Source organism: Lytechinus pictus, unplaced genomic scaffold (genome assembly GCF_037042905.1).
Source record: "Lytechinus pictus isolate F3 Inbred unplaced genomic scaffold, Lp3.0 scaffold_44, whole genome shotgun sequence".
In the NCBI taxonomy this organism is placed as follows: Eukaryota; Metazoa; Echinodermata; class Echinoidea; order Temnopleuroida; family Toxopneustidae; genus Lytechinus; species Lytechinus pictus.
Genome location: NW_026974164.1, coordinates 24367 through 52007, shown reverse-complemented (window position 1 = coordinate 52007; position 27641 = coordinate 24367). Strand labels below are relative to the sequence as shown.

The 27641-nt window shown below is 34.4% G+C and overlaps 2 protein-coding genes across 2 annotated transcripts; one reads left to right on the top strand and one right to left on the bottom strand.

Moving 5' to 3' along the window:
• Positions 1-339: 339 nt before the first annotated feature.
• Positions 340-8831, top strand: LOC129262585 (uncharacterized). The gene is made up of 4 exons (XM_064115425.1): positions 340-410; positions 2356-2717; positions 4144-4260; positions 4982-8831. The coding sequence occupies exons 2-3, from the start codon at positions 2356-2358 to the stop codon at positions 4145-4147; spliced, it is 366 nt and encodes a 121-aa protein (XP_063971495.1). The 5' UTR covers positions 340-410; the 3' UTR covers positions 4148-4260; positions 4982-8831.
• Positions 8832-19248: 10417 nt separating this feature from the next.
• On the bottom strand, positions 19249-23772 carry LOC135158127 (piggyBac transposable element-derived protein 4-like). The gene has a single exon (XM_064115426.1). The coding sequence runs from the start codon at positions 23517-23519 to the stop codon at positions 21966-21968; it is 1554 nt and encodes a 517-aa protein (XP_063971496.1). The 5' UTR covers positions 23520-23772; the 3' UTR covers positions 19249-21965.
• Positions 23773-27641: the final 3869 nt, after the last annotated feature.

Sequence of the window (27641 nt, the reverse complement as noted above, 5' to 3'; positions counted from 1 at the left end):
GGTTTGGTATATTTTATCTTGTCTCAAAAGTAAAAGCTTGATGATTCTTACATTTTTTCACCACATATGCAGTAACCTTATTTGGGAGATCAATGAACATATATATCCTTTTGTTTTTATTCAAAACGATCCAATTCATGGGGCCCGTTTCATAAAACTTTTGACTTGCAACTGTAACATCTCCCATATCTATGACAAATCTTGTTATTGCAATGGCAACTTGTCATAGTTGCAAATATCCGTTTCATAAAAGCAATAACAACTTGTTATCGTAAATAAAAATAAATAAATGAAAAATAGTTCGTGAACGAGCCTGATTTGCAGCTAACAGCCGGTTTTTTTCTTCACACACGTCGTCTGCGATAAAATTTTGATGGTGACAGAATTGAAGTAAAATTTGAATCGGAGATGTAAGTACTTTCTAATTATTGTATTTATTCAATTATTACATCATTTGATAAAGTAATAAATAAATCACTTCCGAAAGAATGACATTGATAATACATATCATATTTCCATCGTTTTCTACGAGGTAAACATGCATTTTGCCCGGGGATATCGTGGAGGCATCATCGAGATGCCGAGTGGTCGCTATCCCGGAGCTTCGGCGTAGTACACGGCAGTAGTGTTGATGTGTGTGGGGTGGAGCTCGAATGAGTTGCATCTGTCTTTCTTTCTGACTTTAGTCTTTAATTACCTAATTCAGTGCGATATGTGAACAGCTGTGTGAGAGTGAGCCTTTATTTTTTTGTGACTTAGGTTGTTGTGGGCGACAAAAATACAGTCAAGTCTCGAGGAGCATTGATGGGTGTTGATTGGTGTTCACGCTCATGTTTGGCCTCGGCTTTGGCATGTTTTTTTTTTTTTTTTTTTTTTTTTGGGGGGGGGTGACTGTCACAAATATTGTACTTTGTAACTGTGAGGGATTGTTTTTCTTATAGTTTTCAGGGGGGGATGGGTGGCTTGCGAGTATAAACAGTTTGGTGGCCAGACAGTAATAATACAAAAAGGCAAAAAAAATTTTTTTTGAAAGCTGTGTCTGTGAGTCAGTTAGCAAAAATTTGGGCCTTTTTTAGAGGATCTAAGTACTTCTAGATCTAGACTCTATACAAAATCTGATTTTGTGATAGATTTCGAGTAACCCAGGCAACTGCGGCCCGCTCTACGGGCTGCAGCCCAATACACGGACAGCTCCTGGGCTAGTTGGCAGACAAATGGGGTAGAATTGTGGTCACCATATCACCCCAAATTAAAGGGGGAAAATTATGCACTTGCCTCTATTACATGGATGAAGATCTATCGAGACACAATACTATCGTCGATGCATAAAGTGTAAGCTCAAAAAAGGCGAAAGTTATGTCGCTTCCGTTCTCCTGCTTTCAAAACTGAAAACAAAATGGCAGATCGATACCGGGGCTACTTTTGCTTTTTTGAGCTTACAGTTTATGCATCGACGTTAGGAATGTGTCTCTCAATAGACCATTTTTTTTTTAAATTTAGACAATACAACACTTCTATGTGTGAATCATATCTAAATGCATAACTTTTAGTGTTGTATCCTAGGCTGGGTCAGCCGAGACAGAGACCGCTAAAAAAATTTGCATGTTTTTTGTTGAATTCAATTGACCATTGACCCCCCCTCAAGAAAAAAAAAATGAATAAATGAATGTAAAAAATTGAAAATAAATAAATAGAATAAATTAAAAAAACAGGCAAAATATATATATATTACCGGTATATATAATCTATAGAGAGGGGGGGTGGTGATGTGGAATCTAGATCTAATAATAGTGTGTGCATTAGAAATTCACATTGCGTTGATGATGGACACAATTTATGTGCTGGAAATGACTGCATTTGTCAGGCCTCGGAGCCGAGACATCAAGACAGAGCGACCGAGGCCGAGACATCAGGCTTCGAGGCCGAGGACGCAAACTGGTCCCGAGGCCGTCCTCGGTACACAACACTGATAGCTATAGAATCAGCATGCTCTCTATACCCTACAAGATTGATAACAAAAACATATGTGTTTCAACAAGAAATAATTGGTCAACGTATATCTGAATGGGGTATTGTACAGTACTATTGATCAACCAATGATGCGAGTTATATTCTGATATTTAAATCCATGTTCCTCTTTGACCAATGTTGTCAAATAAAAACCTTGCTTTGAGCATAACATCCTCAAGGTGGTCTGAAATTCTATTGGAAGAAGGTACATGTACTCTTCTGTGGAAGTCCATTTTATGCTTTGACTGCTATATCTACAAGTTTTATTATCAATATACTAGTGTTCTGAAGTTGATGTGTTAATAATCAAATGTTTTAATGTTTATTCTACTTAAAACATAATAGATGGCAGCAGGAGCAAATGTTGGTCGTGATGAGGCGTATACCACCATCAACAATGCTGCAATTGCAGTCACCACCACCACTGCTGCCACCACCATCATTGCTACTAATGCCACCACCACCAAGTCTGCTTCTGCCACTGCCATCACCATTGCCACCGCCACTACCAAGACCACTCCTGACACAAAGCCCCCAAGTCCTCAACTGACCAGATATTGCAGCTGGAGAAGGATAGACCAGGAACTTCAAAGCCAGGGCTTGCCGGTCTCCTACAATAAGAAAAATGCCAAGGGCCCATCTAATGAACTTGTTGCAGAATATTTGGCCACAGTTGTAGAAAAGCAGAGACTAACATGCAGCCACAGGTAAAAATCAATGTCAGATATGATGGATAGTCTTTGAAATATGGGTTGCAGAATGAATATCAGTAAAACCCATCATGATGTGCAATCTGATTTAACCCTAAAAAGGCGGTGGGGGGGGGGCTCAAAATTTTTCGCGATAAATCCACAACGTGAAAGATGGTGCCGCGTCATTATATGCCTTTTTTTTAAAGATTCATGAGTTTTCAGACAAAATTTGTGACACATGGGTACCCGGTTCTGTAATTACGCAACGTTGTGTAAGTACATGTCAGAATTGCTTTAAAATGTGATTTCATGAACAAATCCAATGCAAATTCTGTTTCTAGCCAAAATTCATAATTGTATCATACCGGTAATTTTTATTTTTACTGATTAAAATCAATTACTTTCAAGTTGCTTATGATCAGAAAATTTTGTCAACAATATAAAAAAAAAGTAAAAAAAACCAAAGAAATACTTCAGAAAAAAAAAATACAGATGAATGGAATTTGATATCATTCAACGTTTATGTGTCTGAACAAAAAAAAAACACTTCAAGGGCTTTGTTTATAGATTTCCAGCCAAATTCTAATTTCATGCATGAATAAGTAAAATTTATTAATTACAAATAAATTTAAATAATTTTAGAACGATCAAATATACAATTTTTTCATCTGTGACAGGCATGTTGCATTTTTTCACAATTGCGCAATTAACGGTCAAGATCTTGAGGGCCCCCACCCCCCTTCTGCCCATCTTCCCTGCCTCCAAAATACCCTGGCAGTCTTATTAGGGTTAGATTAGGTTTACATTAAAATATAAAATTCTTACAATGGATTTCAGTGGCGTAATGAGCCAAATATTTTGAGAGGGCTAAATATGGCGGATGGAACAAAAGTTCTCCAAAGATGCAAGAGAGCGAAGGGAGTGAGCAAAATTGTTGAACTTTTAAATACAGAAATCAAATTTTTAGAAAGATTTTGACGTAATCAGAAAATAATAGACTATTTCACCCTTTCCCATTCCCTTTTTTTTTTCTTGGTCATGAAACATTGGGGGGGGGGGGGCATTGCCCCCTCATCTATACACCAGTGATGGATTTAATACTTTTTGCATGTACGATGACAACGCTCGCTCTCTCTCCCTCACCCATCCTCACTACGTGTACATGTGTGTGCAAGATAAATTATGAGGAACAATTGCATAGCATATGAAGTGATGTTTCTCAACCAGAGATTCCTTATATATTATCTATTGTTGCATGTTTGCATTTTTGTTCATCATATTAACCCATCTTGATCCCTTTACCCCCCCCCCCCCATGATAAAAACTTAGTAGTCAAATGACGTTTCCTCTTATTTTCTTTTGATATACATGCAATGTATACATGTGAGAAAAAAAAGTGCCAATCTTTTTTTGAAAATTTCAATTTAATTATTTCCTTCAGGTGAGGCTTTGTCCACATTTCCAGAAAGACACAAGATAGTATCAGAAAGCCATGCCAAAATCAACGACTGAAGGGTTTGGAGAGCCATACAAAGAGCCTAGAAATGTGATTTTACCTGTAAGTTAAACACTCTTGATTATAATTCTGATTCACTTTGGCATAGGAAGTATGTCACATGATAACAATTTGAATGATTTTTGTCTTCTTGATTTGCTCTTCGTCAAGAATCCAGTCCATATTTTAGAATTAAACTCTAAGTTCAAGGTGTTAAATTAATATATGATATTTCTTTTACAGCTGCAAAAACAACAAACCAATATCAATCATTGGTAGATAATGTGACTTGCTTTCTCTTGCCAAAGTGGTACATGAATATTCTGCATTTCTATAATTATTGACCCCCACCACTACCACCTAAGATGCAACATGTCAAATTACTGCAAAGACATAGATGCTAGTTATTCACTTCATCATATTTTTAATTATTAATTTGTCAGTAAAGGAGTAATAGGACTCAGGTAGATTACCCAAAGAAGCTCACATAATTTTTTTTACTGGTAGACCCTTTACATTCATTTGATGAATTGAGTTGATGCAAAATCAACTGAATGTAATGAGTACAAAATCCTGTTAATAAACCTTACTAGGTTAGGCTATTCTGGTAGATCATCCCGGGGGGCGCGTGAGGATCTTGTCCATTTGGAGAAATCTTGCAAAGTATCGAAAGGTGCCTCCACCCCCCCCCCCCCCCAGTCTATTAAGGGTTAACAATGAAAATGAAATTAGGAATAACTTTGGTATCTTGCTTATATGCATTATAAACTAATTTCTATTTCAGGTACTTCAATCACATGAACAGCAGCAGGAGCAAAAACAGCAGCAACCACACAGGAGATGTAACGACAGCATTGACCAACAGCAACAACAATAGCAGCATAAACAATTTCTGCAGGAGGTGCAAAAACCACACCGGCAACCTCAACAACATCAAGATGTCCAACAACCACTCCGGGAACATTAACAGCAACCACAACTTCAGCAAGAGTTTCAACAAACACATCAGCAAAAACCAACAGCAGCAGCAACAACAGCACTTATGAAATGAATTTTAATTGAAACTCAAAAGCCAATGAGGAAACATCTTTTACAAAATGAGACATCATTTGTTCATTCTTTTACAGGATAAAGGAAAGCTTTTTTGAAAGTGTAAATTTGCAGGAACACAATGAATGTTCCCTCTGTATCTATTTATTGAAATAAATTTGACTTTAAAAAGAATGAATGATGATTCAATAAATATCTACTTTTTATTTGTCAATGAGTAAAAATACATGTATTTTCTATTTAGAATGACAAAAAGCAATTTATCAAATCAAAATCATCAAAAAATTGACCAATATGGCTCTTAGGCCCTCAAAATTGTTGGTATTTTGATGAAAAAGCTATTTATGCGGCAATATTTGACGCAGCTCAAATAGCTGCGTCAAATTTGCCGCAGAAATTGTCATTTGCCGCAGCTCCTTGAGCTGCGTCAAATATTGCCGCTGAAATTGTCATTTGCCGCAGAAAGTATCTGCGGCAAAGTTTTATGAAACGGAAACTTGACGCTGTTTTAAGATTTGCCGCAGAAACACAGATTTGCCGCAGAAAATGGTAGTTGCCGCTGCGGCAAATGTTTTATGAAACGGGCCCATGGTCTTACTATTTGGATTATATCGACAAAAATGATAACCCAGGGCGTCTAGTGCTTTGCAGGCAGCTACAGTTCGCAACGATATTCAGCAAGATCATCTCGCGTAATTTGCGTGCAAAATGTTCCGAGCTTCGCCGAAGAGACGGCGTATTTAGAGATTCCTTACAAGTCCTTAATTGCTCTGGTCTACCTTTTGCTGTACTAGTGATAAATAATTTTTTTTCAAAGAGTTTGGGTTATTTTTTCAATTACTTGTTGCGTTCTATTCTCTCTTTCATGATCTCAGGTTAAATCCTCGGTCGAAAAATGGAAAAGTAAATTCATATGAATATAACTATTTTCCTTGAGATATACTTCTTAGTAGCAAACAAATGGTTTCCCGTTAGTAATTTCTAGCCACTGTCAAAGCTTTTAATAAAACTTCGTAATTAGTGTTTGTATAAATTCTTCATTTTCAATGCAAACTTTGATTAGCGATAACTTGAAATCCACTTGTGCTCCAAATTTCATTCTTCTTTTAAAATAAAGCTCATGGAATTCTTAAAAAAAATGTAATCAGGTATTTGTCTTCAAAATCTCGCCTTAATGGTTTCAATCGCCATTTAAGTCTAAGTGTTTATTTGGTGAAAGAGTTTGGATTATTTCTTCAATTACTTGTTGCGTTCTATTCTCTCTTTCATGATCTCAGGTTAAATCCTCGGTCGAAAAATGGAAAAGTAAATTCATATGAATATAACTATTTTCCTTGAGATATACTTCTTAGTAGCAAACAAATGGTTTCCCGTTAGTAATTTCTAGCCAATGTCAAAGCTTTTAATAAAACTTCATAATTAGTGTTTGTATAAATTCTTCATTTCCAATGCAAACTTTGATTAGCGATAACTTGAAATCCACTTGTGCTCCAAATTTCATTCTTCTTTTAAAATAAAGCTCATGGAATTCTTCAAATATGATGTAATCAGGTATTTGTCTTCAAAATCTCGCCTTAATGGTTTAAATCGCCATTAAAGTCTAAGTGTTCATTTGCTGAATTTTGGACAGTCAACGATCGTGTGTACGTATGCTTATCCATATTAGATTAAACCTGTGGTTTGGTATATTTTATATTGTCTCAAAAGTAAAAGCTTGATGATTCTTACATTTTTTCACCACATATGCAGTAACCTTATTTGGGAGATAAATGAACATATATATATTTTTGTTTTTATTCAAAACGATTCAATTCATGGTCTTACTATTTGGATTACATCGACAAAAATGATAACCCGGTGCGTCTAGTGCTTTGCAGGCAGCTACAGTTCGCAACGATATTCAGCAAGATCATCTCGCGTAATTTGCGTGCAAAATGTTCCGAGCTTCGCCGAAGAGACGGCGTATTTAGAGATTCCTTACAAGTCCTTAATTGCTCTGGTCTACCTTTTGCTGTACTAGTGATAAATAATTTTTTTTCAAAGAGTTTGGATTATTTTTTCAATTACTTGTTGCGTTCTATTCTCTCTTTCATGATCTCAGGTTAAATCCTCGGTCGAAAAATGGAAAAGTTAATTCATATGAATATAACTATTTTCCTTGAGATATACTTCTTAGTAGCAAACAAATGGTTTCCCGTTAGTAATTTCTAGCCACTGTCAAAGCTTTTAATAAAACTTCATAATTAGTGTTTGTATAAATTCTTCATTTCCAATGCAAACTTTGATTAGCGATAACTTGAAATCCACTTGTGCTCCAAATTTCATTCTTCTTTTAAAATAAAGCTCATGGAATTCTTCAAAAAAATGTAATCAGGTATTTGTCTTCAAAATCTCGGCCTAATGGTTTAAATCGCCATTTAAGTCTAAGTGTTTATTTGGTGAAAGAGTTTGGGTTATTTCTTCAATTACTTGTTGCGTTCTATTCTCTCTTTCATGATCTCAGGTTAAATCCTCGGTCGAAAAATGGACAAGTAAATTCATATGAATATAACTATTTTCCTTGAGATATACTTCTTAGTAGCAAACAAATGGTTTCCCGTTAGTAATTTCTAGCCAATGTCAAAGCTTTTAATAAAACTTCATAATTAGTGTTTGTATAAATTCTTCATTTCCAATGCAAACTTTGATTAGCGATAACTTGAAATCCACTTGTGCCCCAAATTTCATTCTTCTTTTAAAATAAAGCTCATGGAATTCTTCAAATATGATGTAATCAGGTATTTGTCTTCAAAATATCGCCTTAATGGTTTAAATTGCAAGTAAAGTCTAAGTGTTCATTTGCTGAATTTTGGACAGTCAGCGATCGTGTGTACGTATGCTTATCCATATTAGATTAAACCTGTGGTTTGGTATATTTTATCTTGTCTCAAAAGTAAAAGCTTGATGATTCTTACATTTTTTCACCACATATGCAGTAACCTTATTTGGGAGATCAATGAACATATATATCCTTTTGTTTTTATTCAAAACGATCCAATTCATGGTCTTACTATTTGGATTATATCGACAAAAATGATAACCCAGGGCGTCTAGTGCTTTGCAGGCAGCTACAGTTCGCAACGATATTCAGCAAGATCATCTCGCGTAATTTGCGTGCAAAATGTTCCGAGCTTCGCCGAAGAGACGGCGTATTTAGAGATTCCTTACAAGTCCTTAATTGCTCTGGTCTACCTTTTGCTGTACTAGTGATAAATAATTTTTTTTCAAAGAGTTTGGGTTATTTTTTCAATTACTTGTTGCGTTCTATTCTCTCTTTCATGATCTCAGGTTAAATCCTCGGTCGAAAAATGGAAAAGTAAATTCATATGAATATAACTATTTTCCTTGAGATATACTTCTTAGTAGCAAACAAATGGTTTCCCGTTAGTAATTTCTAGCCACTGTCAAAGCTTTTAATAAAACTTCGTAATTAGTGTTTGTATAAATTCTTCATTTTCAATGCAAACTTTGATTAGCGATAACTTGAAATCCACTTGTGCTCCAAATTTCATTCTTCTTTTAAAATAAAGCTCATGGAATTCTTCAAAAAAATGTAATCAGGTATTTGTCTTCAAAATCTCGCCTTAATGGTTTAAATCGCCATTTAAGTCTAAGTGTTTATTTGGTGAAAGAGTTTGGATTATTTCTTCAATTACTTGTTGCGTTCTATTCTCTCTTTCATGATCTCAGGTTAAATCCTCGGTCGAAAAATGGAAAAGTAAATTCATATGAATATAACTATTTTCCTTGAGATATACTTCTTAGTAGCAAACAAATGGTTTCCCGTTAGTAATTTCTAGCCAATGTCAAAGCTTTTAATAAAACTTCATAATTAGTGTTTGTATAAATTCTTCATTTCCAATGCAAACTTTGATTAGCGATAACTTGAAATCCACTTGTGCTCCAAATTTCATTCTTCTTTTAAAATAAAGCTCATGGAATTCTTCAAATATGATGTAATCAGGTATTTGTCTTCAAAATCTCGCCTTAATGGTTTAAATCGCCATTAAAGTCTAAGTGTTCATTTGCTGAATTTTGGACAGTCAACGATCGTGTGTACGTATGCTTATCCATATTAGATTAAACCTGTGGTTTGGTATATTTTATATTGTCTCAAAAGTAAAAGCTTGATGATTCTTACATTTTTTCACCACATATGCAGTAACCTTATTTGGGAGATAAATGAACATATATATATTTTTGTTTTTATTCAAAACGATTCAATTCATGGTCTTACTATTTGGATTACATCGACAAAAATGATAACCCGGTGCGTCTAGTGCTTTGCAGGCAGCTACAGTTCGCAACGATATTCAGCAAGATCATCTCGCGTAATTTGCGTGCAAAATGTTCCGAGCTTCGCCGAAGAGACGGCGTATTTAGAGATTCCTTACAAGTCCTTAATTGCTCTGGTCTACCTTTTGCTGTACTAGTGATAAATAATTTTTTTTCAAAGAGTTTGGATTATTTTTTCAATTACTTGTTGCGTTCTATTCTCTCTTTCATGATCTCAGGTTAAATCCTCGGTCGAAAAATGGAAAAGTTAATTCATATGAATATAACTATTTTCCTTGAGATATACTTCTTAGTAGCAAACAAATGGTTTCCCGTTAGTAATTTCTAGCCACTGTCAAAGCTTTTAATAAAACTTCATAATTAGTGTTTGTATAAATTCTTCATTTCCAATGCAAACTTTGATTAGCGATAACTTGAAATCCACTTGTGCTCCAAATTTCATTCTTCTTTTAAAATAAAGCTCATGGAATTCTTCAAAAAAATGTAATCAGGTATTTGTCTTCAAAATCTCGGCCTAATGGTTTAAATCGCCATTTAAGTCTAAGTGTTTATTTGGTGAAAGAGTTTGGGTTATTTCTTCAATTACTTGTTGCGTTCTATTCTCTCTTTCATGATCTCAGGTTAAATCCTCGGTCGAAAAATGGACAAGTAAATTCATATGAATATAACTATTTTCCTTGAGATATACTTCTTAGTAGCAAACAAATGGTTTCCCGTTAGTAATTTCTAGCCAATGTCAAAGCTTTTAATAAAACTTCATAATTAGTGTTTGTATAAATTCTTCATTTCCAATGCAAACTTTGATTAGCGATAACTTGAAATCCACTTGTGCCCCAAATTTCATTCTTCTTTTAAAATAAAGCTCATGGAATTCTTCAAATATGATGTAATCAGGTATTTGTCTTCAAAATATCGCCTTAATGGTTTAAATTGCAAGTAAAGTCTAAGTGTTCATTTGCTGAATTTTGGACAGTCAGCGATCGTGTGTACGTATGCTTATCCATATTAGATTAAACCTGTGGTTTGGTATATTTTATCTTGTCTCAAAAGTAAAAGCTTGATGATTCTTACATTTTTTCACCACATATGCAGTAACCTTATTTGGGAGATCAATGAACATATATATCCTTTTGTTTTTATTCAAAACGATCCAATTCATGGTCTTACTATTTGGATTATATCGACAAAAATGATAACCCAGGGCGTCTAGTGCTTTGCAGGCAGCTACAGTTCGCAACGATATTCAGCAAGATCATCTCGCGTAATTTGCGTGCAAAATGTTCCGAGCTTCGCCGAAGAGACGGCGTATTTAGAGATTCCTTACAAGTCCTTAATTGCTCTGGTCTACCTTTTGCTGTACTAGTGATAAATAATTTTTTTTCAAAGAGTTTGGGTTATTTTTTCAATTACTTGTTGCGTTCTATTCTCTCTTTCATGATCTCAGGTTAAATCCTCGGTCGAAAAATGGAAAAGTAAATTCATATGAATATAACTATTTTCCTTGAGATATACTTCTTAGTAGCAAACAAATGGTTTCCCGTTAGTAATTTCTAGCCACTGTCAAAGCTTTTAATAAAACTTCGTAATTAGTGTTTGTATAAATTCTTCATTTTCAATGCAAACTTTGATTAGCGATAACTTGAAATCCACTTGTGCTCCAAATTTCATTCTTCTTTTAAAATAAAGCTCATGGAATTCTTCAAATATGATGTAATCAGGTATTTGTCTTCAAAATATCGCCTTAATGGTTTAAATTGCAAGTAAAGTCTAAGTGTTCATTTGCTGAATTTTGGACAGTCAGCGATCGTGTGTACGTATGCTTATCCATATTAGATTAAACCTGTGGTTTGGTATATTTTATCTTGTCTCAAAAGTAAAAGCTTGATGATTCTTACATTTTTTCACCACATATGCAGTAACCTTATTTGGGAGATCAATGAACATATATATCCTTTTGTTTTTATTCAAAACGATCCAATTCATGGTCTTACTATTTGGATTATATCGACAAAAATGATAACCCAGGGCGTCTAGTGCTTTGCAGGCAGCTACAGTTCGCAACGATATTCAGCAAGATCATCTCGCGTAATTTGCGTGCAAAATGTTCCGAGCTTCGCCGAAGAGACGGCGTATTTAGAGATTCCTTACAAGTCCTTAATTGCTCTGGTCTACCTTTTGCTGTACTAGTGATAAATAATTTTTTTTCAAAGAGTTTGGGTTATTTTTTCAATTACTTGTTGCGTTCTATTCTCTCTTTCATGATCTCAGGTTAAATCCTCGGTCGAAAAATGGAAAAGTAAATTCATATGAATATAACTATTTTCCTTGAGATATACTTCTTAGTAGCAAACAAATGGTTTCCCGTTAGTAATTTCTAGCCACTGTCAAAGCTTTTAATAAAACTTCGTAATTAGTGTTTGTATAAATTCTTCATTTTCAATGCAAACTTTGATTAGCGATAACTTGAAATCCACTTGTGCTCCAAATTTCATTCTTCTTTTAAAATAAAGCTCATGGAATTCTTCAAAAAAATGTAATCAGGTATTTGTCTTCAAAATCTCGCCTTAATGGTTTAAATCGCCATTTAAGTCTAAGTGTTTATTTGGTGAAAGAGTTTGGATTATTTCTTCAATTACTTGTTGCGTTCTATTCTCTCTTTCATGATCTCAGGTTAAATCCTCGGTCGAAAAATGGAAAAGTAAATTCATATGAATATAACTATTTTCCTTGAGATATACTTCTTAGTAGCAAACAAATGGTTTCCCGTTAGTAATTTCTAGCCAATGTCAAAGCTTTTAATAAAACTTCATAATTAGTGTTTGTATAAATTCTTCATTTCCAATGCAAACTTTGATTAGCGATAACTTGAAATCCACTTGTGCTCCAAATTTCATTCTTCTTTTAAAATAAAGCTCATGGAATTCTTCAAATATGATGTAATCAGGTATTTGTCTTCAAAATCTCGCCTTAATGGTTTAAATCGCCATTAAAGTCTAAGTGTTCATTTGCTGAATTTTGGACAGTCAACGATCGTGTGTACGTATGCTTATCCATATTAGATTAAACCTGTGGTTTGGTATATTTTATATTGTCTCAAAAGTAAAAGCTTGATGATTCTTACATTTTTTCACCACATATGCAGTAACCTTATTTTGGAGATAAATGAACATATATATATTTTTGTTTTTATTCAAAACGATTCAATTCATGGTCTTACTATTTGGATTACATCGACAAAAATGATAACCCGGTGCGTCTAGTGCTTTGCAGGCAGCTACAGTTCGCAACGATATTCAGCAAGATCATCTCGCGTAATTTGCGTGCAAAATGTTCCGAGCTTCGCCGAAGAGACGGCGTATTTAGAGATTCCTTACAAGTCCTTAATTGCTCTGGTCTACCTTTTGCTGTACTAGTGATAAATAATTTTTTTTCAAAGAGTTTGGATTATTTTTTCAATTACTTGTTGCGTTCTATTCTCTCTTTCATGATCTCAGGTTAAATCCTCGGTCGAAAAATGGAAAAGTTAATTCATATGAATATAACTATTTTCCTTGAGATATACTTCTTAGTAGCAAACAAATGGTTTCCCGTTAGTAATTTCTAGCCACTGTCAAAGCTTTTAATAAAACTTCATAATTAGTGTTTGTATAAATTCTTCATTTCCAATGCAAACTTTGATTAGCGATAACTTGAAATCCACTTGTGCTCCAAATTTCATTCTTCTTTTAAAATAAAGCTCATGGAATTCTTCAAAAAAATGTAATCAGGTATTTGTCTTCAAAATCTCGGCCTAATGGTTTAAATCGCCATTTAAGTCTAAGTGTTTATTTGGTGAAAGAGTTTGGGTTATTTCTTCAATTACTTGTTGCGTTCTATTCTCTCTTTCATGATCTCAGGTTAAATCCTCGGTCGAAAAATGGACAAGTAAATTCATATGAATATAACTATTTTCCTTGAGATATACTTCTTAGTAGCAAACAAATGGTTTCCCGTTAGTAATTTCTAGCCAATGTCAAAGCTTTTAATAAAACTTCATAATTAGTGTTTGTATAAATTCTTCATTTCCAATGCAAACTTTGATTAGCGATAACTTGAAATCCACTTGTGCCCCAAATTTCATTCTTCTTTTAAAATAAAGCTCATGGAATTCTTCAAATATGATGTAATCAGGTATTTGTCTTCAAAATATCGCCTTAATGGTTTAAATTGCAAGTAAAGTCTAAGTGTTCATTTGCTGAATTTTGGACAGTCAGCGATCGTGTGTACGTATGCTTATCCATATTAGATTAAACCTGTGGTTTGGTATATTTTATCTTGTCTCAAAAGTAAAAGCTTGATGATTCTTACATTTTTTCACCACATATGCAGTAACCTTATTTGGGAGATCAATGAACATATATATCCTTTTGTTTTTATTCAAAACGATCCAATTCATGGTCTTACTATTTGGATTATATCGACAAAAATGATAACCCAGGGCGTCTAGTGCTTTGCAGGCAGCTACAGTTCGCAACGATATTCAGCAAGATCATCTCGCGTAATTTGCGTGCAAAATGTTCCGAGCTTCGCCGAAGAGACGGCGTATTTAGAGATTCCTTACAAGTCCTTAATTGCTCTGGTCTACCTTTTGCTGTACTAGTGATAAATAATTTTTTTTCAAAGAGTTTGGGTTATTTTTTCAATTACTTGTTGCGTTCTATTCTCTCTTTCATGATCTCAGGTTAAATCCTCGGTCGAAAAATGGAAAAGTAAATTCATATGAATATAACTATTTTCCTTGAGATATACTTCTTAGTAGCAAACAAATGGTTTCCCGTTAGTAATTTCTAGCCACTGTCAAAGCTTTTAATAAAACTTCGTAATTAGTGTTTGTATAAATTCTTCATTTTCAATGCAAACTTTGATTAGCGATAACTTGAAATCCACTTGTGCTCCAAATTTCATTCTTCTTTTAAAATAAAGCTCATGGAATTCTTCAAAAAAATGTAATCAGGTATTTGTCTTCAAAATCTCGCCTTAATGGTTTAAATCGCCATTTAAGTCTAAGTGTTTATTTGGTGAAAGAGTTTGGATTATTTCTTCAATTACTTGTTGCGTTCTATTCTCTCTTTCATGATCTCAGGTTAAATCCTCGGTCGAAAAATGGAAAAGTAAATTCATATGAATATAACTATTTTCCTTGAGATATACTTCTTAGTAGCAAACAAATGGTTTCCCGTTAGTAATTTCTAGCCAATGTCAAAGCTTTTAATAAAACTTCATAATTAGTGTTTGTATAAATTCTTCATTTCCAATGCAAACTTTGATTAGCGATAACTTGAAATCCACTTGTGCTCCAAATTTCATTCTTCTTTTAAAATAAAGCTCATGGAATTCTTCAAATATGATGTAATCAGGTATTTGTCTTCAAAATCTCGCCTTAATGGTTTAAATCGCCATTAAAGTCTAAGTGTTCATTTGCTGAATTTTGGACAGTCAACGATCGTGTGTACGTATGCTTATCCATATTAGATTAAACCTGTGGTTTGGTATATTTTATATTGTCTCAAAAGTAAAAGCTTGATGATTCTTACATTTTTTCACCACATATGCAGTAACCTTATTTGGGAGATAAATGAACATATATATTTTTTTGTTTTTATTCAAAACGATTCAATTCATGGTCTTACTATTTGGATTACATCGACAAAAATGATAACCCGGTGCGTCTAGTGCTTTGCAGGCAGCTACAGTTCGCAACGATATTCAGCAAGATCATCTCGCGTAATTTGCGTGCAAAATGTTCCAAGCTTCGCCGAAGAGACGGCGTATTTAGAGATTCCTTACAAGTCCTTAATTGCTCTGGTCTACCTTTTGCTGTACTAGTGATAAATAATTTTTTTTCAAAGAGTTTGGGTTATTTTTTCAATTACTTGTTGCGTTCTATTCTCTCTTTCATGATCTCAGGTTAAATCCTCGGTCGAAAAATGGAAAAGTAAATTCATATGAATACAACTATTTTCCTTGAGATATACTTCTTAGTAGCAAACAAATGGTTTCCCGTTAGTAATTTCTAGCCACTGTCAAAGCTTTTAATAAAACTTCATAATTAGTGTTTGTATAAATTCTTCATTTCCAATGCAAACTTTGATTAGCGATAACTTGAAATCCACTTGTGCTCCAAATTTCATTCTTCTTTTAAAATAAAGCTCATGGAATTTTTCAAAAAAATGTAATCAGGTATTTGTCTTCAAAATCTCGGCCTAATGGTTTAAATCGCCATTTAAGTCTAAGTGTTTATTTGGTGAAAGAGTTTGGGTTATTTCTTCAATTACTTGTTGCGTTCTATTCTCTCTTTCATGATCTCAGGTTAAATCCTCGGTCGAAAAATGGACAAGTAAATTCATATGAATATAACTATTTTCCTTGAGATATACTTCTTAGTAGCAAACAAATGGTTTCCCGTTAGTAATTTCTAGCCAATGTCAAAGCTTTTAATAAAACTTCATAATTAGTGTTTGTATAAATTCTTCATTTCCAATGCAAACTTTGATTAGCGATAACTTGAAATCCACTTGTGCTCCAAATTTCATTCTTCTTTTAAAATAAAGCTCATGGAATTCTTCAAATATGATGTAATCAGGTATTTGTCTTCAAAATATCGCCTTAATGGTTTAAATCGCCATTAAAGTCTAAGTGTTCATTTGCTGAATTTTGGACAGTCAACGATCGTGTGTACGTATGCTTATCCATATTAGATTAAACCTGTGGTTTGGTATATTTTATATTGTCTCAAAAGTAAAAGCTTGATGATTCTTACATTTTTTCACCACATATGCAGTAACCTTATTTGGGAGATAAATGAACATATGTATATTTTTGTTTTTATTCAAAACGATTCAATTCATGGTCTTACTATTTGGATTACATCGACAAAAATGATAACCCGGTGCGTCTAGTGCTTTGCAGGCAGCTACAGTTCGCAACGATATTCAGCAAGATCATCTCGCGTAATTTGCGTGCAAAATGTTCCGAGCTTCGCCGAAGAGACGGCGTATTTAGAGATTCCTTACAAGTCCTTAATTGCTCTGGTCTACCTTTTGCTGTACTAGTGATAAATAATTTTTTTTCAAAGAGTTTGGATTATTTTTTCAATTACTTGTTGCGTTCTATTCTCTCTTTCATGATCTCAGGTTAAATCCTCGGTCGAAAAATGGAAAAGTTAATTCATATGAATATAACTATTTTCCTTGAGATATACTTCTTAGTAGCAAACAAATGGTTTCCCGTTAGTAATTTCTAGCCACTGTCAAAGCTTTTAATAAAACTTCATAATTAGTGTTTGTATAAATTCTTCATTTCCAATGCAAACTTTGATTAGCGATAACTTGAAATCCACTTGTGCTCCAAATTTCATTCTTCTTTTAAAATAAAGCTCATGGAATTCTTCAAAAAAATGTAATCAGGTATTTGTCTTCAAAATCTCGGCCTAATGGTTTAAATCGCCATTTAAGTCTAAGTGTTTATTTGGTGAAAGAGTTTGGGTTATTTCTTCAATTACTTGTTGCGTTCTATTCTCTCTTTCATGATCTCAGGTTAAATCCTCGGTCGAAAAATGGAAAAGTAAATTCATATGAATATAACTATTTTCCTTGAGATATACTTCTTAGTAGCAAACAAATGGTTTCCCGTTAGTAATTTCTAGCCAATGTCAAAGCTTTTAATAAAACTTCATAATTAGTGTTTGTATAAATTCTTCATTTCCAATGCAAACTTTGATTAGCGATAACTTGAAATCCACTTGTGCTCCAAATTTCATTCTTCTTTTAAAATAAAGCTCATGGAATTCTTCAAATATGATGTAATCAGGTATTTGTCTTCAAAATCTCGCCTTAATGGTTTAAATCGCCATTAAAGTCTAAGTGTTCATTTGCTGAATTTTGGACAGTCAACGATCGTGTGTACGTATGCTTATCCATATTAGATTAAACCTGTGGTTTGGTATATTTTATATTGTCTCAAAAGTAAAAGCTTGATGATTCTTACATTTTTTCACCACATATGCAGTAACCTTATTTGGGAGATAAATGAACATATATATTTTTTTGTTTTTATTCAAAACGATTCAATTCATGGTCTTACTATTTGGATTACATCGACAAAAATGATAACCCGGTGCGTCTAGTGCTTTGCAGGCAGCTACAGTTCGCAACGATATTCAGCAAGATCATCTCGCGTAATTTGCGTGCAAAATGTTCCAAGCTTCGCCGAAGAGACGGCGTATTTAGAGATTCCTTACAAGTCCTTAATTGCTCTGGTCTACCTTTTGCTGTACTAGTGATAAATAATTTTTTTTCAAAGAGTTTGGGTTATTTTTTCAATTACTTGTTGCGTTCTATTCTCTCTTTCATGATCTCAGGTTAAATCCTCGGTCGAAAAATGGAAAAGTAAATTCATATGAATACAACTATTTTCCTTGAGATATACTTCTTAGTAGCAAACAAATGGTTTCCCGTTAGTAATTTCTAGCCACTGTCAAAGCTTTTAATAAAACTTCATAATTAGTGTTTGTATAAATTCTTCATTTCCAATGCAAACTTTGATTAGCGATAACTTGAAATCCACTTGTGCTCCAAATTTCATTCTTCTTTTAAAATAAAGCTCATGGAATTTTTCAAAAAAATGTAATCAGGTATTTGTCTTCAAAATCTCGGCCTAATGGTTTAAATCGCCATTTAAGTCTAAGTGTTTATTTGGTGAAAGAGTTTGGGTTATTTCTTCAATTACTTGTTGCGTTCTATTCTCTCTTTCATGATCTCAGGTTAAATCCTCGGTCGAAAAATGGACAAGTAAATTCATATGAATATAACTATTTTCCTTGAGATATACTTCTTAGTAGCAAACAAATGGTTTCCCGTTAGTAATTTCTAGCCAATGTCAAAGCTTTTAATAAAACTTCATAATTAGTGTTTGTATAAATTCTTCATTTCCAATGCAAACTTTGATTAGCGATAACTTGAAATCCACTTGTGCTCCAAATTTCATTCTTCTTTTAAAATAAAGCTCATGGAATTCTTCAAATATGATGTAATCAGGTATTTGTCTTCAAAATATCGCCTTAATGGTTTAAATCGCCATTAAAGTCTAAGTGTTCATTTGCTGAATTTTGGACAGTCAACGATCGTGTGTACGTATGCTTATCCATATTAGATTAAACCTGTGGTTTGGTATATTTTATATTGTCTCAAAAGTAAAAGCTTGATGATTCTTACATTTTTTCACCACATATGCAGTAACCTTATTTGGGAGATAAATGAACATATGTATATTTTTGTTTTTATTCAAAACGATTCAATTCATGGTCTTACTATTTGGATTACATCGACAAAAATGATAACCCGGTGCGTCTAGTGCTTTGCAGGCAGCTACAGTTCGCAACGATATTCAGCAAGATCATCTCGCGTAATTTGCGTGCAAAATGTTCCGAGCTTCGCCGAAGAGACGGCGTATTTAGAGATTCCTTACAAGTCCTTAATTGCTCTGGTCTACCTTTTGCTGTACTAGTGATAAATAATTTTTTTTCAAAGAGTTTGGATTATTTTTTCAATTACTTGTTGCGTTCTATTCTCTCTTTCATGATCTCAGGTTAAATCCTCGGTCGAAAAATGGAAAAGTTAATTCATATGAATATAACTATTTTCCTTGAGATATACTTCTTAGTAGCAAACAAATGGTTTCCCGTTAGTAATTTCTAGCCACTGTCAAAGCTTTTAATAAAACTTCATAATTAGTGTTTGTATAAATTCTTCATTTCCAATGCAAACTTTGATTAGCGATAACTTGAAATCCACTTGTGCTCCAAATTTCATTCTTCTTTTAAAATAAAGCTCATGGAATTCTTCAAAAAAATGTAATCAGGTATTTGTCTTCAAAATCTCGGCCTAATGGTTTAAATCGCCATTTAAGTCTAAGTGTTTATTTGGTGAAAGAGTTTGGGTTATTTCTTCAATTACTTGTTGCGTTCTATTCTCTCTTTCATGATCTCAGGTTAAATCCTCGGTCGAAAAATGGAAAAGTAAATTCATATGAATATAACTATTTTCCTTGAGATATACTTCTTAGTAGCAAACAAATGGTTTCCCGTTAGTAATTTCTAGCCAATGTCAAAGCTTTTAATAAAACTTCATAATTAGTGTTTGTATAAATTCTTCATTTCCAATGCAAACTTTGATTAGCGATAACTTGAAATCCACTTGTGCTCCAAATTTCATTCTTCTTTTAAAATAAAGCTCATGGAATTCTTCAAATATGATGTAATCAGGTATTTGTCTTCAAAATATCGCCTTAATGGTTTAAATCGCCATTAAAGTCTAAGTGTTCATTTGCTGAATTTTGGACAGTCAACGATCGTGTGTACGTATGCTTATCCATATTAGATTAAACCTGTGGTTTGGTATATTTTATATTGTCTCAAAAGTAAAAGCTTGATGATTCTTACATTTTTTCACCACATATGCAGTAACCTTATTTGGGAGATAAATGAACATATATATTTTTTTGTTTTTATTCGAAACGATTCAATTCATGGTCTTACTATTTGGATTACATCGACAAAAATGATAACCCGGTGCGTCTAGTGCTTTGCAGGCAGCTACAGTTCGCAACGATATTCAGCAAGATCATCTCGCGTAATTTGCGTGCAAAATGTTCCAAGCTTCGCCGAAGAGACGGCGTATTTAGAGATTCCTTACAAGTCCTTAATTGCTCTGGTCTACCTTTTGCTGTACTAGTGATAAATAATTTTTTTTCAAAGAGTTTGGGTTATTTTTTCAATTACTTGTTGCGTTCTATTCTCTCTTTCATGATCTCAGGTTAAATCCTCGGTCGAAAAATGGAAAAGTAAATTCATATGAATACAACTATTTTCCTTGAGATATACTTCTTAGTAGCAAACAAATGGTTTCCCGTTAGTAATTTCTAGCCACTGTCAAAGCTTTTAATAAAACTTCATAATTAGTGTTTGTATAAATTCTTCATTTCCAATGCAAACTTTGATTAGCGATAACTTGAAATCCACTTGTGCTCCAAATTTCATTCTTCTTTTAAAATAAAGCTCATGGAATTCTTCAAAAAAATGTAATCAGGTATTTGTCTTCAAAATCTCGGCCTAATGGTTTAAATCGCCATTTAAGTCTAAGTGTTTATTTGGTGAAAGAGTTTGGGTTATTTCTTCAATTACTTGTTGCGTTCTATTCTCTCTTTCATGATCTCAGGTTAAATCCTCGGTCGAAAAATGGACAAGTAAATTCATATGAATATAACTATTTTCCTTGAGATATACTTCTTAGTAGCAAACAAATGGTTTCCCGTTAGTAATTTCTAGCCAATGTCAAAGCTTTTAATAAAACTTCATAATTAGTGTTTGTATAAATTCTTCATTTCCAATGCAAACTTTGATTAGCGATAACTTGAAATCCACTTGTGCTCCAAATTTCATTCTTCTTTTAAAATAAAGCTCATGGAATTCTTCAAATATGATGTAATCAGGTATTTGTCTTCAAAATATCGCCTTAATGGTTTAAATCGCCATTAAAGTCTAAGTGTTCATTTGCTGAATTTTGGACAGTCAACGATCGTGTGTACGTATGCTTATCCATATTAGATTAACCCTTTAGCACCTACAGATTATATGCATAATGGGCAATCTCTCACTGGAGGAAACAATAAAACTGGTAATAAGTAGGCATTGTTCCAAACAAATTGAAACAGTTTCTTATACATTCACTTTCGTTCATTACAAGTTATATTTATTTTGTAGCATAGGACCTGCTGAACAGAATGGTACATAGCAGAGATCAATCAGATGTACGAATGTTGACCTTTGACCTTTGGATAGTCAACAAAAAGAAGAAAAACTATATATTTGCAATGATACCATCTACATAATCATCTTCAGAATAGATGATTGATTATTAGAAGTGAAGATGACCTTTTGAATCAATCATGGTTCAAATTTGAAACAAATATTTGTCAATATATGTATACATACTACGAAAGATAAACAATGCATTAGTCTTCAGTCAAGACTTTTCCCGGAAGTACTGAAAAAAGTAATTATGACATAAATGAAGATTAAAATCTGCTGAATTACACTATGGGAGAAACTTTGGTCTCCTTTCCTCTTATACAAACACACACATACATTCACAAACAAACAAATGCACAAACAAATAAACAAACAAACAAATAAACAAACAAATAAACAACAAATAAACAAACACACAAACAAACAACCAAATACATGTACAAACACAAACATAATGTGCCTTATAAATATGACTCTATTCTAAACGTTCAAAATCATTCAGTTTACAAATGTTCAAGCATTCCGAAAAAGATACTGTCTAAACGATGTTATGCCACTCGTTGAAACACGGGTTTTTGCATAGATTCAGTCTGCATCCCGTGCACCCAAACTTTGTCTGAACACTTTCACCACTTGGGGCTTTCCTCCCAGCCTTCTTACACTGCATGCAGACTTTCTTCCTGTCGCCGAATGCCACAAGACTGTGACCAATGATGACATCCTTTGCCACCACCTTTTCAATGGGACGATCACCATCAGCACTTGAACGACGCTTACGAGAAGAAAATCCATCCCCAAGCTGATGGATGAGGGCCAACTTGAACGCTTTCAGGGACCAACTCCTGCAATTTGAGGGATGCGGTCTCGTTGAAAGTTCCCACAGAATGTATGCATTCACCATGGCAATGTTGAGGAGGCCCCACATGAGGTACTTCCACCACCTTCTTCCCGTCCGGCCAACATTGTAATAGCTTCTTAGTTGATCAGCGTGATCAACACCGCCCATCTCAGCGTTGTAATCCTGAATGACCGTTGGGATTGAGATCCTCTCATCTCTGCGAAACTTTGTACGTGACTTCTGCCCATCAGACCCATCGTTGTTCGTGGAGATCAGATACACGTCCCTCTTGTCCTTCCATCTTGTGACTGTAACCGCGTTCCTGGCCCACTTCACGTTGTCATACTTTTCTAGCCGAACTTGTTGTAGCTCACGTGGGATACCAACGCGATCCTTTCGGAGGGTACCGCAGTAATAAGTGTCTGCCTGAAGGAGGTCTTCAACGAGGGGCAGAGATGAAAAGAAGTTGTCAGCGTAGACAATGTGATTCCGTAACAGATACTGGTTCAGTAGCCCCATCACCACCGTATACCCCAGGCCAAATTGTTGAACAAGTTCAGCGTCCATTCCCCTGCCTGTGTACACTTGGAAGGTAAGGCAGTATCCTGTCTTCGAGTCACACAGGCACCATAGTTTGATGCCCCATTTCGTTGGCTTTTTTGGCATGTATTGTTTCCATGCCAACCTCCCATTATATTTGATCATCGCTTCATCCACCGAGAGGGTCTGTCCTGGCACAAACATGCTTGAGAAATTATCTTGCAGAACATTTACAAAATCCCTAACCTTGTGAATTTTATCATCTTCCTCATGCCGTTCGCGGACATTACTGCAATGGAGATATTGACATAGTTTCTCGTAGCGGTTTTTGGTCATCAACTTTGAAATGTACTCATTTCTGAGGGCCTGATCTTGTGACCAGCAATCATTGTATTCAGCTGTCCTTGTTATACCCATGAGTGTGTTGATTGCAACAAAGGCCATCATTTCCTTGTCATTGGTTGGGGTCCATGCAGGATCTGAAGAGGCGTATTCGTCATTGTTGTCGGCATCTACTGGGGGTTTCTTTGTAGCTGCATTTATGTTTGTGTTTCTAGCTAACATCTCAAAGAAATCCTCCCCTATCACACACTTTAGATAGTCTAGTTCTGGAGCATCATACGGAAGATTGCATTTCGGTCCGCTATTTTCCCCGTAGGCACCCAAGTTGACATCTGGAATGTTGTTGGACCATCCATCCGGTGGGTTTGACATTCGGCGCTGTCCTGGTACCTGACGAACTTGTGGCGCATCCGCGTTGTCAGGATTGTCGTTCACGTCAATGAAAGCCCCTCCATCACCATCATCAGTTTCATCATCATCACCAGTATCCTCATCATGTCCTTGGTATTCGACAGGTTCGTCAACGGTAACTCCATCGCTGTCGTCTTCCTGAAGAAAAAAAAACAATGTCAATAAGTCAAACAATCACAAACACAGTGTCAGTCACAGTTCAGAATCAATCAAAACATTCAAAATAAAATCATCATAATAAATACAACTCTCAAACTTTATTTACATGCGAAGATGAACTGCTATTTGCTCTAAAATACACATAAAATATACGTAAATAAGATCAAAACATTATAAAAATCGTCTGCAGAGCGAGAAGGAATAGAACTAAAAGCAAAAGTTCAGGTTTCAGCCACCCCAGTCCCAAGCCTTCAAAAAAATGTAAAGTATTACTGACAGAATGAAAATATAACTAAAATTTTCGCAAAATCTAGGATAAAATATGACAAAAATTAATTCCAACTCACATCTGAATCGTCGATATCGACTTCGATGTCACTCTGTGTGATATCCAACGTTTTGATGAACTCTTCATCATATAGCAACGCCCGAGCTTCTTCGGCGGAGTAAGTGGTTTTCCGGGACGTGGACGCAGCCATCTTTGCTGAGATCGACTGCGCAACAGTCTGGAACTTGCTACACACCGTTGCGTGTCAATCGTTTTTTCTCGAAAATACTCAATAGGAGCATACACTTTTCTATGCGGATTTATACAGCAGCCAACCTATACAGCATGCACACGCAATATTAGCACGGCAAATCATTCACAAGAGATACTATAGCGCAGGTAAAACGCACGGGCGGTTCAGGGCGGTTCAGTGTGAAATAGGAAGGGCGGTCTCGGGCGGTTTAGGTGCTAAAGGGTTAAACCTGTGGTTTGGTATATTTTATATTGTCTCAAAAGTAAAAGCTTGATGATTCTTACATTTTTTCACCACATATGCAGTAACCTTATTTGGGAGATAAATGAACATATGTATATTTTTGTTTTTATTCAAAACGATTCAATTCATGGTCTTACTATTTGGATTACATCGACAAAAATGATAACCCGGTGCGTCTAGTGCTTTGCAGGCAGCTACAGTTCGCAACGATATTCAGCAAGATCATCTCGCGTAATTTGCGTGCAAAATGTTCCGAGCTTCGCCGAAGAGACGGCGTATTTAGAGATTCCTTACAAGTCCTTAATTGCTCTGGTCTACCTTTTGCTGTACTAGTGATAAATAATTTTTTTTCAAAGAGTTTGGATTATTTTTTCAATTACTTGTTGCGTTCTATTCTCTCTTTCATGATCTCAGGTTAAATCCTCGGTCGAAAAATGGAAAAGTTAATTCATATGAATATAACTATTTTCCTTGAGATATACTTCTTAGTAGCAAACAAATGGTTTCCCGTTAGTAATTTCTAGCCACTGTCAAAGCTTTTAATAAAACTTCCTTATTAGTGTTTGTATAAATTCTTCATTTCCAATGCAAACTTTGATTAGCGATAACTTGAAATCCACTTGTGCTCCAAATTTCATTCTTCTTTTAAAATAAAGCTCATGGAATTCTTCAAAAAAATGTAATCAGGTATTTGTCTTCAAAATCTCGGCCTAATGGTTTAAATCGCCATTTAAGTCTAAGTGTTTATTTGGTGAAAGAGTTTGGGTTATTTCTTCAATTACTTGTTGCGTTCTATTCTCTCTTTCATGATCTCAGGTTAAATCCTCGGTCGAAAAATGGACAAGTAAATTCATATGAATATAACTATTTTCCTTGAGATATACTTCTTAGTAGCAAACAAATGGTTTCCCGTTAGTAATTTCTAGCCAATGTCAAAGCTTTTAATAAAACTTCATAATTAGTGTTTGTATAAATTCTTCATTTCCAATGCAAACTTTGATTAGCGATAACTTGAAATCCACTTGTGCTCCAAATTTCATTCTTCTTTTAAAATAAAGCTCATGGAATTCTTCAAATATGATGTAATCAGGTATTTGTCTTCAAAATCTCGCCTTAATGGTTTAAATCGCCATTAAAGTCTAAGTGTTCATTTGCTGAATTTTGGACAGTCAACGATCGTGTGTACGTATGCTTATCCATATTAGATTAAACCTGTGGTTTGGTATATTTTATATTGTCTCAAAAGTAAAAGCTTGATGATTCTTACATTTTTTCACCACATATGCAGTAACCTTATTTGGGAGATAAATGAACATATATATATTTTTGTTTTTATTCAAAACGATTCAATTCATGGTCTTACTATTTGGATTACATCGACAAAAATGATAACCCGGTGCGTCTAGTGCTTTGCAGGCAGCTACAGTTCGCAACGATATTCAGCAAGATCATCTCGCGTAATTTGCGTGCAAAATGTTCCGAGCTTCGCCGAAGAGACGGCGTATTTAGAGATTCCTTACAAGTCCTTAATTGCTCTGGTCTACCTTTTGCTGTACTAGTGATAAATAATTTTTTTTCAAAGAGTTTGGATTATTTTTTCAATTACTTGTTGCGTTCTATTCTCTCTTTCATGATCTCAGGTTAAATCCTCGGTCGAAAAATGGAAAAGTTAATTCATATGAATATAACTATTTTCCTTGAGATATACTTCTTAGTAGCAAACAAATGGTTTCCCGTTAGTAATTTCTAGCCACTGTCAAAGCTTTTAATAAAACTTCATAATTAGTGTTTGTATAAATTCTTCATTTCCAATGCAAACTTTGATTAGCGATAACTTGAAATCCACTTGTGCTCCAAATTTCATTCTTCTTTTAGAATAAAGCTCATGGAATTCTTCAAAAAATGTAATCAGGTATTTGTCTTCAAAATCTCGGCCTAATGGTTTAAATCGCCATTTAAGTCTAAGTGTTTATTTGGTGAAAGAGTTTGGGTTATTTCTTCAATTACTTGTTGCGTTCTATTCTCTCTTTCATGATCTCAGGTTAAATCCTCGGTCGAAAAATGGAAAAGTAAATTCATATGAATATAACTATTTTCCTTGAGATATACTTCTTAGTAGCAAACAAATGGTTTCCCGTTAGTAATTTCTAGCCAATGTCAAAGCTTTTAATAAAACTTCATAATTAGTGTTTGTATAAATTCTTCATTTCCAATGCAAACTTTGATTAGCGATAACTTGAAATCCACTTGTGCTCCAAATTTCATTCTTCTTTTAAAATAAAGCTCATGGAATTCTTCAAATATGATGTAATCAGGTATTTGTCTTCAAAATCTCGCCTTAATGGTTTAAATCGCCATTAAAGTCTAAGTGTTCATTTGCTGAATTTTGGACAGTCAGCGATCGTGTGTACGTATGCTTATCCATATTAGATTAAACCTGTGGTTTGGTATATTTTATCTTGTCTCAAAAGTAAAAGCTTGATGATTCTTACATTTTTTCACCACATATGCAGTAACCTTATTTGGGAGATCAATGAACATATATATCCTTTTGTTTTTATTCAAAACGATTCAATTCATGGTCTTACTATTTGGATTACATCGACAAAAAATGATAACCCGGTGCGTCTAGTGCTTTGCAGGCAGCTACAGTTCGCAACGATATTCAGCAAGATCATCTCGCGTAATTTGCGTGCAAAATGTTCCAAGCTTCGCCGAAGAGACGGCGTATTTAGAGATTCCTTACAAGTCCTTAATTGCTCTGGTCTACCTTTTGCTGTACTAGTGATAAATAATTTTTTTTCAAAGAGTTTGGGTTATTTTTTCAATTACTTGTTGCGTTCTATTCTCTCTTTCATGATCTCAGGTTAAATCCTCGGTCGAAAAATGGAAAAGTAAATTCATATGAATACAACTATTTTCCTTGAGATATACTTCTTAGTAGCAAACAAATGGTTTCCCGTTAGTAATTTCTAGCCACTGTCAAAGCTTTTAATAAAACTTCATAATTAGTGTTTGTATAAATTCTTCATTTCCAATGCAAACTTTGATTAGCGATAACTTGAAATCCACTTGTGCTCCAAATTTCATTCTTCTTTTAAAATAAAGCTCATGGAATTCTTCAAAAAAATGTAATCAGGTATTTGTCTTCAAAATCTCG